The sequence below is a fragment of the Labrus mixtus genome, chromosome 10 (genome assembly GCF_963584025.1).
Source record: "Labrus mixtus chromosome 10, fLabMix1.1, whole genome shotgun sequence".
Taxonomy (NCBI): Eukaryota; Metazoa; Chordata; class Actinopteri; order Labriformes; family Labridae; genus Labrus; species Labrus mixtus.
Window position 1 is genome coordinate 8,003,705 of NC_083621.1, and position 13,994 is coordinate 8,017,698.

General features: G+C 39.4%; 2 protein-coding genes across 3 annotated transcripts; both read right to left on the reverse strand.

Moving 5' to 3' along the window:
- Positions 1-2,299: 2,299 nt before the first annotated feature.
- On the reverse strand, positions 2,300-11,057 carry LOC132981807 (putative monooxygenase p33MONOX). Of its 2 annotated transcripts, none has more exons than XM_061047882.1 (8): positions 10,724-11,057; positions 9,328-9,433; positions 9,006-9,193; positions 8,704-8,815; positions 8,424-8,551; positions 6,044-6,195; positions 5,425-5,603; positions 2,300-3,511 (listed from the first exon to the last, which is right to left on the reverse strand). In XM_061047882.1, the coding sequence occupies exons 2-8, from the start codon at positions 9,353-9,355 to the stop codon at positions 3,306-3,308; spliced, it is 993 nt and encodes a 330-aa protein (XP_060903865.1). In that variant the 5' UTR covers positions 9,356-9,433; positions 10,724-11,057; the 3' UTR covers positions 2,300-3,305. The 2 variants fall into 2 exon arrangements, with proteins under 2 accessions (XP_060903865.1, XP_060903866.1); XM_061047883.1 differs by having other exon boundaries at positions 10,719-11,057.
- A 1,231-nt stretch (positions 11,058-12,288) lies between these two features.
- LOC132981808 (C-X-C motif chemokine 5-like) lies at positions 12,289-13,728 on the reverse strand. The gene is made up of 4 exons (XM_061047884.1): positions 13,445-13,728; positions 13,066-13,186; positions 12,678-12,755; positions 12,289-12,515 (listed from the first exon to the last, which is right to left on the reverse strand). Exons 1-4 carry the CDS (start codon positions 13,506-13,508, stop codon positions 12,476-12,478), a joined length of 303 nt encoding a protein of 100 aa, XP_060903867.1. The 5' UTR covers positions 13,509-13,728; the 3' UTR covers positions 12,289-12,475.
- Between the last annotated feature and the right edge of the window lie 266 nt (positions 13,729-13,994).

Here is a 13,994-nt window from a genome sequence, read left to right on the forward strand (position 1 = left end):
ACAACATTTTATTTTCAAGGCAACAGCATTTTCCCCCGTAGTTAAAGGTTTTTATTGCCACTCTTTTATGTAGCTCAGCCCACTATCTGGTTTTATCTGTACTTACATTTATGCACTGATGAGAGAATTGTCCAGTTTACAAACTTTTCCTCCAACATGACCTTTTTCAAGAGCACATTTAGACATGGTATCACTAACAGGCACAGACCTAAATCATAGGAGCGAGATGATCTTTGAAAAATGTTGTAAAACTGGCAATGCTTTCTGTGTTTGTGCCCACATCATGGTGGTTTGGCAAAACTTAGCACGTCATGGTTGAGCCATATGGGCGTAAAGCATTTAAAATACTTTCAGCTGATTAAAAGTCATTGCTTTCCTGGTTGTTAAGGAAGGAATTTAGCCCTACTGGTTAAGTGAGTGTGCTATGTCTGATTGCAGATGATGTTTGTTTTAGTGCGTGGCGGTCACTCCGTCAGGGTGGTGCTTGCACATCTGTGAGTGAGCTCAATGATGTGTGTGGGATCAGAGCAGAGTTTGGGGAGGTACAGGAGAAAGGGGAGCTAAGCAACAGCGTCATGTCGGACCCAGAGAGAGAAAGGGAGTCATCTGTATTATGTCATGGCTGCAGGGGCACTCCACCCTCTGCTCTCTATTTCTCTGTTCTGTGTTTCTCTCCCTCACAGAATCCCCCATCCACTCCGTCTCTCGTCTGGCTTTATTACTGCGGACGATTTTGGTTCATAGTTTCTGACACAGACATCACCACCCATGTGTTTTTATGCCATGTTGTACATCTTCAATCGAAACAAGACATTAGTCTGTAAATCTCTTATCTGTCTTTACATTTAGAAATCTTATCACACCAAATGTCTTCCTTCATTGTGCGCCTTTAAGGCCTTTCATCTTATCTCTGTCTGTCCATCCCTTTATATACCACTAATGACTGTCCACCTCCAGATTTGACTGACAGCTCTCTGCCTCAACTTGCCTGTCTCATTTGATGTTCACCGCTGCTCTTCTAGCACCACCTGAAAACCAGACGTGGACATTCAACAGCCTGTAATTACACAAAGGGGTGTTCTCTTCAGAAGCTGCTAATTTCTAAATAAATAATCGTTAGAGGTTAAAGTTGATGAGAAAGACAAAGTCGAGGTCCTGCTTGTGTTTCAACATCATACACACACACACAGGATGTTTGCTTTGATGTAGAGCATGATGGTTTGGAGTGTTTGTGAAAGCAATTGCTCTTGATATGACATGAGAACGTTATTAGATCAGTGTGTACTATAGTAAAACCGGAGATTTGTATTCTGATGCGTCTTAGCTTTCCTCCACTCTGTGGGGGCAAAACCAATTTCCTGATGATATTCTGCAATAGAATTATCACCGCTTCTTTATACGTCATTTTGCTTTCTTCCTAATTATTACTCTTATCTCAAAAGAGAGATAGCGGAAACAATATATGAAGCTGTACTCATGAGGACTTTAAAACTAGTTTCTTTAAAAAGGTTGAACTTATCGCGCCATCTCCTGGCTAAAGACTGTAACTGCAGGTGGGTGTAAAATCACCACATAGCTTTTCAGTATATTCACCTAAAATGTTAATTGGAAAATTGCTTGCTGCCATTTTTATCTGTTTGATGAAAGAGAAAATGTAAAGATATATGATACTTGATGCATGGTATGTGATGAAGTCATATTGCCTGATTATTGTCTTTCCAATACATCTTCTATTAACTTTATTTCCTGAAATTCCTCAATTTCTTTTTATGTATTTTATTTCTGTTTCATTCACCTTTTTTTTTTTTCTGCTATTGCTTTCCCCTTTTTAACCTGTTTGTTCTCTGCTGTGTTCTTAGTGTTGATTCATGTTGACTGTACTTTGTCTTTTGTTGCCAACTGAGTTTCTTGATTTGCTTTGGTTTGCTTGTTTGTCAAAGCACTTGATAAACTCTTGCTTTTAAAGGTGATACGATGTTAAAAAAAATGTTAGAGTAATAGATGAATCAAGAAAAAAGGCTGGTTTGATATATTTCGACACATTCCTGATGTGTTCAGTAGGCCTAATGTGGGAGAAAAAATGGCAGTTTAGTCAGATTTTTGGAACAGAACAATTCAAATTTTCTGACGTTACTAAGCAACCATAATCCTCAGTGATACTCAGAACTTTAAATTGTTTGGATAGGAATCATCTTCTGAGACTCATTATGTTGGGGCTGTAAAGTTGAGAGGATGTTTGTGAAGAGTCATGAACTTGCTTTTCTATATGTTCGTATGAAGAAAGGAAACAGAGAGGTGGTTTGCTCTTAAGTTTCAGATTTATTTACAGATATAAGTGGGAGACATCTCCCTTGTGCAATTACTCAATGGAATTCATCAACTTCTTCAAATAAAACAAAAGGGATTCTGTTACTGCGACACAGGAAATGCAAAACTTCAATGCTCTGTTTTGGTGTCATGTTGTGTCATATTGTGATGCAATATAAAAATTTGTTGAACGTGACATACTAACAACTATTAGAATGAACAATGTTGATTTAAAGCAAATAATCTAAAATAATATAGAATAAATTGAAATTATAATAGAAAATCACTTCAGGTCAGCACTCATACTCTCTCACTAAATAAAATAATAGGCCTTTGCACAGAAAACAGCAGAATTTAAATGGCAAGAATGCCAAAAGCAAACATGCTGCAAGGTTAGGCACAATTTCAGTCAAACCACATCATACTCTGCATTCCAACAGAGAGAAGCACTACACAACTACAAATCCATAAGCTTATTCAAAATAAACATACATATAATACAAATGAGGCAACTGAACATTATGCACTGAAATATCTGGTCAGGTTTAATATGGGGGGGGGACTGACGAGATATTTCAACATCTTCAATCTCGTGCCATCATTGACAATGGAACGAGGACAGCAAGGCAAGGCATGCCAATGCACCAATTACATGACAGACGATATATTACAAAGCAGTACCATCTTTAGGGATGACAAATGAAGATTCTTCAAATCATGTTTTATTTAGATCAGTGACTTGGAGGAAACTGGATAGTTCGGACTAACAGAAAAGGAGAAGCAGTTTATCCGTCTAAATTGGCTGGGATAAGTAACAGTGCAGTGATTTGATTTCCCTGGGGCAGGTGAGGTTACACTCAAGGTGGTCCTCATTTCTCTTAGCTTCAGTGTGTTTGTGGGGAGACAGAGGGAGTCAGACAAGAAGATAAGCAACCAGACAAGGGAGGAGGGGGGGGGGGGAGGGGGTACGGAGGTTGGACTAAACAGCTGTTCTGGCTTCAGAAACCCGAAGGTGTTAAAACATTCATGTCCCGAGGTTTAAGTTTGTGTGGCCGTTGGGGAAGCCGCTTGTTTTCAATGCCAGAGATTTCAATTTTGGGAGGCATGAAGTGGGCCGGGTCATTCACCTTGAAGTTGACCTGGGGATTGCTGCCATCAATGGTGGTGGACTTCTGCAGGCCAAAGTAGGACTGCAGTGAGAAGCCTGCAGGATAGAGTAAGAGATGATCAATGACCTTAATGTACCTGTTAAAGGGTCCAGCTTTATTGTTTTTATCCTAACAATTACATCATCAAATTCTCAGACGGCACTGCAATTTTAGCCCTAATGAAAAAGAACTGTGACATTGCTGACTATTTTTTAGCAATTCAAAGGTATGTGAATTGGTGTGAGGTTAACCATCTAGTCCTGAATGTCAATAAGACAGGAGGAGATGGTGTTTGACCCCAGGGGAGTTGGTGACCATATACCTGTGGTCATCCACCAGCCATTGACAATGCACTGACCTGGAACACACATATAGACAGTCTATGTAACCGATTACAACAACGGTTACATTTCTTACGTCGTCTCAGAGTTCATGGTGTTGATCAGAAATGTATGTATATTTTTTATCAGGCAGTCTTAAGAGAGCCTCATCAGGTATGGTATCACAGCATGGTTTGGCAACCTGTCTGTGCAGTTAAAAACCAAACTGATCTGATTGATTCAGACTGCATGGAAAGTTATAGGAGGTAAACATCACACATCCCTGCAGACTGTTTTTGAACTGGCTACTCTAAAGCCGGGGTTCTCAACTTTTTTAGACCATGGACCCCTTTCAGATGAGAATTTTTTCCAAGGACCCCCTCATTATCGTAACGTTGATAAGCATATATTAATACTATGTAGTACCGGTACTTTGCAACGATAGAATTAGGCTACATTTATACTTTCCAAGTAAATCATTTTATAAACTTTGAGAAAATGAACATCACAAGATTGACATGGTCTTGCGATGAAATTAGAAATGTTGTCATGTATTCTAAAACTGACTTTCAGTTATTGATTTAACTTTAATGAATTATTTGCTCCTTATTCAAATCACTGGCAGGAAGCTCTGAACCAAACCACAGAAAGTATTTAACAGTGATTCAAAACACACATTAAGCCTTATCAAAGAAGATTTAGATTCAAATATTTACATTACTCATATTCTTATGTCAAACAATTCACAAATATTCTGCAGACCCCCAAGCTATGGTTCGCGGACTCCACTTTGAGAATCACTGCTCTAAGGCAAGCGAATAAGATTGTCAGTGACTCTTCCCATGTTCTACATACAGAGTACGAGCTGCTGCCCTCTGGTAAGAGGTTAAGAGTTCCCCGTTGAAGACTGAACAGGTTCAAAAATTAATTTATCCCTGTTCCCATAAAACTGTTAAATAGTGGCAAATAAGACTTATAAGACTATCACTGGTATTGTCTTTGCGTATTTGCACTGGTATTTTAAGAACCTGATGTACTTATATACTTAATTAATGTTTATCGTGTTATGCAATGTTTATCGTTGTATGTTTGATGTGAATGATGATGTTGATTGTTGTCTTTTTTATGGCTGAAGAGCCCAAGACAAATTTCTCACTTTGTGAGACAATAAAGTTAATCTGATGATTTAAAAAGAGGAACACATGTGTACTCCACGACTGAGTTACATCACTATTGGGTGTGGTAAAACCGGTCACAGAAAATATATGGGGCAACCCTTTTGTTTGGGTCTGGACAGCATATAAAGGCTTTAAACAAAGCACTACCTTGAAGGGGGAAATTCCACCTAATTTCTAAAGCTGAAGCAGTTTGAAACCAGAATAATTTTATTCAGAGGGAAGCAAAGTTTATTACAGGAAATTAAATTACAGGGTATGCCCTTCCAAGTTTTCCATTATAATCAAATGGAAACTCCTGAACTCTTCCCTCCACCAGTAGTTGAGGCAGTGCAACTTTCTTCAGTTGGGTTGAGTGACTCTGGCACGTTTTTGTTTGTATACTTAAAAAACTAGCTTATGTTATTGGTTTCCACCCCACACATTAACATAACTGAAATACAGACAGAATCCAGACGGGTACAGATCTCTTACCTGTGCCAGTTTCTGAGCCTGGGTCAGTTGGGGACTTCTGTACCACAGACCGAGTTCCAAAGAAGTTCCACCTTTCCCCTCCTCCTCCTCCCTCATTTCCTCCCATGTCCGTGCTGGGGCTGGGACTGTTAGGCTCCGGGGTTGCAAGAAAAGGTGCAGGACTCAACTGGAACCAGCTCCTGCACCACCAAGCATGAGCAAGACATGAGCACGCAAACAAACCGATTGCCGATTTAAAAAAAATGAAAATACTATATATTATTGGGCACAACAGCGTACTAGTTATGCTATTACAGTCTGCTTTTTTTCCCTGTTGTTGAGTCTAATAATATAGTTTAGGTAAACAAATTGGGAATCGCTTTTCCTGTACAATGTGGAAACAAGCATACGTGTGTGTGTTTGTTTGTGTGCCTGTGTGTAAGTGCAGAGGCCCTGCTGAGCACAGACTTCAGTGTTCGATAATTATTAGGAGAATAAGGTTTAATTCTATGGAAAGGTATTTGTCATGTCATGTTTATATTTATTGCAGAAAATAATGAAGAGTAGTATCGATAGATAAGTAGCGGTATTATAATACCGATACATTTCTCAAGATACACATACATGGCAGCACCCTTACCTGCGACTAACAGCTGGTGAAGAGTGGGGACTAACACAGGGGGTGACACTGGGGGTGACAGTGGGGGTGACAGAAGGGGTACAACTTGGGGTGGATTGTGCTGATGTTGTAAGCCTGTCCTCCTTGAAGTCCCCGCTTGGCATCCTCAACTTCTGCAAAGACACAATAAAACAAATGATTAAAACTAGACATTCATGGAATTTCAAAAAGTCATTATCACAGTCAGCTGATAGTTCATCATGTTTGACTTAAGCGCCCAACACAAGTAGCATAGCTGTAACATTTACCTCCCCCCCTGACCGTGTCAACACAGGACTAACAACACATGTTGGTGAAGGATGCGTCAGAGAGACAGCATTGATCCTATTTACTGGGTAAATACTCCCTGAATATACAATTCAAAAGGTCAAAAATGTTTTTCTTGAGCTTCAGATAAAAAAAAAATTGTGTCACAGTCAGTGTTTTCCTCAGAGTTGATCAGTTGTGACTATACTGTGGGGAGGGGGATACACACTAAGAGAACCACTTCTCCAGAATAAATTTGTGATTTGATAATTAGTAAAGATGATGGAAATCATTGATCGTCGAGCAAGTTTACACTACATGAATTTAAAGGGCATAAATGCAGTAATTATATACTGATTGCTCTACCTTACAACACCAATCCAATTGATAACTGTATCAAACTAACTACTCAATATTGTTGCCATACTTGCCTCCCTAGTGAGGTTTATTTCTGAAAAGATCTCTTGAAGAATATATATAATGTCAAATCCCCATCCGGTTTGGGCATATTCCCATTATTTTGTTGAACGTCTTATATTTGTGGTCTGCTTAGAGCAGTGGCCATGGTGCAAATGAATAACAGGGTGAACCCCTGTGGCTTTCAATCTGTTGTGACTTGTGGGTCAGTACCCTGACTAGGACAAAGTCATGGCTGGACAATATTTTGGCAGTCGAAAGCATTTTCTATGTAGCCATGGAAATGAATAGCCTAGACACATGTTCCATGCAAGACCTGAGCCTTGTGTATTTATAAAAGGAAGGTAGGGGAATTGAACCAAGAAATCAACTTTGACAGCAAGTTGCAGGCAAAAAAGCTGGGCTAGTGTGGAATATGTCTTCACGAAATGTGGTAAGAAAAGAAGCTAGCCCCAGTGTATCCATCGTTACATTGAGTTTGATTGCTTGATAACTTGCATGCTGGACTAAAGCTTCTCCCTCTTCGGCTGAGGTGTAAACAGAGGTAAACAAATACAATCCACGACAGTCACGTGAGCAGTGTAACGATTTCCCCCATCTGTAACTTTCATTCTCAATAAGCAACATTGTTTTACTTAAATGTAAAGTGCACAACAACGCATTTGTTAGCTGAGGCTGAGCTAACGGTACCAGACTGCCACATAGCAGCTAACGGGACAGTCTCAAGCTCAACACATAACTAACATACGTTCCCTTTAGTCAAGTAAGTCAACGTCCTACTTATAGCACCTGCCTTATTTAAGGTTATCCATTATTTTTTACAAATTGAAGAAGGTTGATAGTCGATGGTTAAGGTTATGAAGAAGTTATAAAGCTCGATCACAGTTTTGTTAGCATTCGATGTAGCTTTGCTAGCGGCCTGCATTTAGGCCGTTATGTACAAACGCCTAAAACGTAAGCTAAACACAACAATTCTTTGACGTACCTTTTAATGATAAGATTTCTATGGCGTTCCAGTCCGATATATTCTTTCATTTTGTCCATAATTAGCGGGTTTAACGAGTGTAAGGTTATAGTTTTTCGGGAAAACACAGACGATACCGTCTGCGATGGGTCTGTGAAACAACGCTTCTGTTATCTGCTCACTGATTGGTCCGTTTGAGAAAATAGGGAGGCTCGAATCATTTCAGGGCGTTGCCTGGCAACACTACTGCCGATGGACGCTCAAGCAGGAGGACTCGTTACGTAATCTGTTTACCAAAACATTGTTCCATATTTAACCTGCAATCACTTAGCAGATCACAATAGTGTTATCATATTTCTTACAGCAATATTTGCTTATTTAGTCTGAAACACAAGACAAATACTTTTTTGTACCTGGAATAAGCCTGATAATGTGTTCTTCTGATTATGTAGACTACGATAACAAAACTGTTTTCGTAGTGCATGTGCAGACTTTGTTAAACTCTCAACCTCGGAATAAACAGACCTAGCTCATTACTCATACATAACACCTGGTTAACATTAACATCAAATTTTGTTTTCCGTTCATATATTAAATATTGCTGTTAATTACTGTACACAAGTCAATTAGCCTAATTAGTATGTTTCAGTGTTTAATGGATGTTGATTACTTTCCTTACATGAAAGCTGCTACCTCACATCTGCTCATACTTACTGGCAGTGGGCTGTTGCAGAGCTGGTGAAAACGTGTCTCCTCAGCAGAGAGCCCTTTGTGGGGCGAATACCCGGTATCTGTCAGTCCTGCCTGATGCTCAAACCTCTGTATGTTCTCTTGGGCCTGCTCTGGATGAGGATGGACATACAATCAGCAGCCTGGTCAATATTTTTACATGCTGTATATCATACATAATCCTGTGAAGAAACGTAACTAATCTATGCCTTTGCATGTCTAGGTATTAATCTAACTGTAAATTAATGTTGGTGTGTTGACTTACTGATCATCAGTGAGCTCATTAAAGAGGTGGCTTTGGCTTTCACAACAGGCACTGGGGTCCTGGCTGACAATGGTGCCTCAATCGTCAGCATCTTCCCCCCAATCTCGCCTTCCTATCACAGAACTTTATACCGTTAAGATTAATTTACAAACCAGTTACATAACAAATAGGTGAACAAGCCAAACGTGTGCAGGCATGCACCTAACCCTCAGGAAGAAGTTGCACACAAGCCAATATAAACAATGTGCGGGTAATGTTTTAAAACAATTTGGATCAGACAGTCAGAACAAACAAGAACGCACCTCTGCAGTGTTCCTGAACTTGTTCTTTGGGATGACAGGATCTTTCCATAAGATGTTAACAGTCATGTCTGGGGGTGGGGAATGCATAGGAGAATCCATGTGCTCGTCATAGCTTATATTGCGCCGAGTCATTCCAATGGGGGACGAGAAGGCGCCGAAGAGACCAGGTGAACTGCCAGACTCAAGTGCTGAACGATGGGATATAGGAAGAAATGTTAAAACTCAGCCCAAACCAGTTATCATTTCATTTAAAAAAACAAAAACAGAAATAATATATAGTTCAAGAGTTTTGATTCATTTTCAATCTTTATTTCTGTGTTACCTGGAATGTCTCCCTGCCTTGAGGCCATTTCAACAACAGATCAGAGGGGCTGACCACGAGAGACTGAGGAGGGTGAGGAGGTCCACTCTGCTTTGAGCCTCCAAACCTGAACACATCATCACATGATATCACACTGTGTTGAAGGATCAATAGACCAAAGACAGAAACACCTGCTCCTATGGGAAGTAGGCTATAGAGTGTCATGGAACAACACGATAATGCCACAAAAGCTTTGGAGAGAACATAAGGCTATGAATAAATATATGAATATATGTTTTTTATGAACTGTACTATATACAGTAGCTTAATGAAAACACAGAGCTATGTGTTCACTGTGCACACTGCATGGTGTCCTGTGTCTGACCTGCTCCAAATAGAAGCAGGAGTCTGATTACAGCACCGTCATTAACATCAGATAATATAGGAGTCACGCTCTCACACTATGAGGGGAATATTATTTTTGAATTAAAGAAGGAAACAAGACTTATTTTGAAAAAACTGAGTATCTAATACAGTGATATTCAACCCGAGGCTCTTGAGCCACATGTGGCTCATTTGGGACTAGTTGTGACTCTTTTAGGTCCTACTTGGGGAAAAAAATATAAAGTAATTACTTAAAAAAGGTAAACATTATCAGCAGAAATATTTCCTTGCAAGACACGTCACTGTGTTTCCCACACATATTTTAGGAGAGAAAGAGGTTTTTTGATTGTTGCTCTTGCAGAAATATTTTTTGGTCAATGTGACCCTAACCCTTAAGTCTAACAAGGCAGAGTACCACTGATCTAATAGAATGAAACATATCATGGTTCCTTGCGTAGGCTACAAAAACACTGGTGTTAGTCCACCTGTCCTATGATGAGCCTGTGTACCTCTCTTATCAGAGCTCCTTATCAGCCTTCTCTTAGATCACTGTCCACTGAAACAGACATGAATCTTCCTCTTTTAAACGAATGCTGATCTTCAAAATCTAAATGTGTGCAGGTGTCAGAATTTTCAGGGAAAGGTCGGTGCTATTTAGCAGTCCAGTCTACTATTCAGACATCTGAAATCGAAGTGCTGTTCACGTCAGCACTTGTCGGGAGCGGAAAACAGTGACTTGCAAAAAACAGGAACCGGGATTGTGTCATGCTTTGGGCGTGTGGGACAAACGTCCAACATAATCTGTGAAGTATAATTATCAAACAAAAGCACGGAAGCCAAACATATACCACACAGAAAAATAGTTTTTAAATCATGCATCGATTTTTATATGCTCTGATCTCTATCTGGATTACATTCACTAGCCTTTAGTCCGGCATTTATCTCACTTTAAATGGTCCAGTCATTTTGCAGCGTTCGCGTGAAGGAGAGTAGCTCGTCATGCATGATACAGTGAGTTTAACACTTACCTTACCTTTAAATATTTCCTCTTTGTTGTAGCCTATTTATTCCACAGCTGCAGTGATTTGTTTTTCACAGTCGCGCCGCTTTGACAAGACAAATGAACAAACAGCCTACTGTGTTTGTTCTCCGGTTGGTTCATCCATGACTTTTGGACATTCACAGAGTAAACAGAGCGCTGACGTCCACGCAGGTCCCGTGAACGCACCTCTCCTGAGGAGCTGGAGCAAGTGAACATACGTAACTAGAAACCCCGACAAGAGTCCTGCAATCTAACGGTAGCCTACTATGAAGTGCTACAGTATGAAATAACATAGAGTGAGGAAACCCCACCGTCATATAATAAATTGAAGCTGCAAAATCTGGAAGGTGTTATGTAGCCTAAAAGTTGGGTAATAATTTACATTTTTTAATGTGTGTGTGTGTGTGTGTGTGTGTGTGTGTGTGCGCGCGCGCGTGCGTGTGTGCGTGAGTGTGAAAGTTTCAAAGGGCCTACACTACATTTTCTTAAAGCCTATTTGATGTGGCCCTACTTGATTGTTTTTCGTTTCATGCCACTTTCTACTCCACAACATTTTAGGGGAACTATACGGTTAAATTATGTCTATAATAAAACAACAAGTGGAGATACTTGTTATATTATATGTTAAACCTTTTGAGCCCATTTACGACCTATTCAAAGAATTGACAAGATGTGTTTTTTTGGTCATAAATTTAAAAAAAAGCAACGCCTAAGCAAACTTTTTAAATATTTATTTTAATTTTTTTTAATTGGAGGTTTGTTGTGTTGGAAATATATTACTTTATGTAAATAAAGAAGTAGTTGCGGTCCTATAAAATACTTCAGAAGGAGATCCACCTCTACAGACAGCAACAATAAATTCCATTAATATAAGAGTGATCATATTAAAACACCTTAACAGTTCCTATAAAATTCATATTTCCTGCCCCTGTTAGTTTGACTTTTACCCCTTAAAGCACATTTTCCTGATTCATTTACTTTAATTGGTAACTTTTCAGAGTTTAGACTAAGCAGTCGGCCTATTTGTTACTTTTGGTAGAGGGCTGAAAACTCCCTCCATGTTGGGGAAGAGTGCAGTCATACATGAAAAGTTGTATTTGGGGTCAAATACAGTTAAGGTTTGGATTTGTAAATGATGGTTAGGAGGCGAGGATAAGTCTGCAGAGAATTGTGTGTGTATGTTTAAGTTAGTGTGTGATGGGTGTTGCAGATTACAGCCTATGAGACTGAACTGATGAGAAACGCCCCTGCTGTCACAGTAGAGCAGACACACATGGTGTTGGCTGGTTATGGAACTTGTAATGCCAGAATGTGTCTGCTGCTCTGCTGCTCTGGTTTCTGGTGTGGTTTACATGTGTAAACCCATGAGTGTCTAGAAGTCACCTGATAGAGCAACTCCCCCTGATATTTAACTCTTGGCAACCTACTTCTGCATAGGAGCACACTGACGGACACACATACTGTATTGCACTGGCAGCTTTAAACCACAAGATGCCACTGTTGATAAAGGACACATGGACAGGATTGAACCTTGAACAGAATACAGTGACTCCACATTCCCATTTAATTTTTTTATTATAAAAAAATACACAACACTTGGTTCACAACATGTAAAACTGAAACATTTTGTGCACATCAGTATAAATATATATAAATAGACATACACATTTCACATATGAATTTGTTTTAAGGTGCCTTTGTTGGGGGTCTCACATCATCTGAGCTTTGTAGGGATCCAAAGGGTTACAGAGTGCTGCCTGGGGAAGCGATGTTCTGTTTGGCCCTGGAGATGACGATAAAATGAAGGAATGGCCCACATTAGACACATTAACACAGAGAGGGCATTTTGTCACCCAACACTTTGATCAGTTATTGTGATTCATTTGATAGCTGGATGGTCGGGGGAATTGTAAGAATGAGACTCAGATTCTGTAAAAATACTCACATTATTTTAGCCAGGAGTCGTTTCACAGCATTCAGCTGGGGGTTCAGGCAGTATCGAAGGCCGTGGTTAGTGGATACACTGTTGACATGAACAAGACAGGTGAGCTCAGGTAAAGTGTAAACTAATGCATGAATGACTCAGGCAGAAAGACTGATGATTATAGAGGTGAGATTGTGGTATGCTTTATGTATGTAGGTTACTGTTGCTTTCACTTTTTATAAACAACTGAGATCAGACCCAAGTTTTAAAAATTATGAGTAAATTCTTGGTATTATATTTGCATGTTTACTGAGGGAGACACATGCCTTTAAGCACACAAAAGCAAATAAAACAAATATGTTTAAATAATGAACTAAATTTTGTTATTAATGATTTAAGTGTCACTTACACAATCTCCACTTTGTCACAGAAGACAGTTACTGGGTAAATCTGGATGTCCTTTACATCAGACGGGTTTTTGATTCCCTTCCTGACTTGTCTACACAGACACTGCTGTCCAGAGTCACTGACTAGAGATAAAGAGAAAAAACAATAGTTATATAATGTCATGAAAACATTTTAGTAATGTGCCTTATTCTGCTCACAGTCTACAAAAGGAAACAAAAGTAGATGATATTTTCTACAATAATCATGTTACAACAAACCCAACTTCACCTATTGAGGTCAAAATTCAGAACTCCACTACTGAGCAGGTGCATAAGAATACAATCCAATAAACTGCTCATGTTGTTAGAGTTGATGAATGACAAAAAGGTATGAAAACTTACGCTGGGCTTTGCAGACGCAGACCATGACAGCCAGGAGCAGAAACACTTTGAGGATGCTCGACATGATTCGTTTGTTGCTTGCCGTGGAGATGACAGAAAGAAGCAGGTTCAGCTAATGAGGTTTTATGATCAGACAAAGCAATGTGTGCTGACCGGAGAACTGTGAAGATAGAAGGCTGAGGGTCGTCTTAAATACTCTCTTTGGTCAAATACCTCACACTTCCTCTGATGAAGGGAATTTTCTGGACTGGAAAGTGAAACCTGACAAACCACAAAAAGAAAAAACACCCATGCCTAACTCTTTCCTTTCTCCTCCCCCTCTCAGATAGATAGATAGATAGATAGATAGATAGATAGATAGATAGATAGATAGATAGATAGATAGATAGACAGATATATTTATTATTTCATCATATTTTAGACTTTAGAAGTCCAATTAGTCACTATGTTTTAGGATATGGGTACAAACATAAATGTTGTTGGGACACTAAGGCTGCATTCACAATTCAACTTGTATCATATTGACCTAAAATATTTGAATGTATTGTCA

Excerpts from the sequence above, each read along its gene's own strand:
- LOC132981807 (XM_061047882.1), bottom strand. The coding sequence starts at position 9,355 with ATGGCCTCAAGGCAGGGAGACATTCCAG. Across the intron at positions 9,194-9,327 it reads AAGGCAGGGAGACATTCCAG|CACTTGAGTCTGGCAGTTCA; the intron begins GTAACACAGAAA and ends CCCATCGTTCAG. Across the intron at positions 8,816-9,005 it reads AGTTCAGGAACACTGCAGAG|GAAGGCGAGATTGGGGGGAA; the intron begins GTGCGTTCTTGT and ends GTTCTGTGATAG.
- LOC132981808 (XM_061047884.1), bottom strand. The coding sequence starts at position 13,508 with ATGTCGAGCATCCTCAAAGTGTTTCTGCTCCTGGCTGTCATGGTCTGC. Across the intron at positions 13,187-13,444 it reads CTGCGTCTGCAAAGCCCAGC|TCAGTGACTCTGGACAGCAG; the intron begins GTAAGTTTTCAT and ends CTTTATCTCTAG. Across the intron at positions 12,756-13,065 it reads TGTGACAAAGTGGAGATTGT|TGTATCCACTAACCACGGCC; the intron begins GTAAGTGACACT and ends TCATGTCAACAG.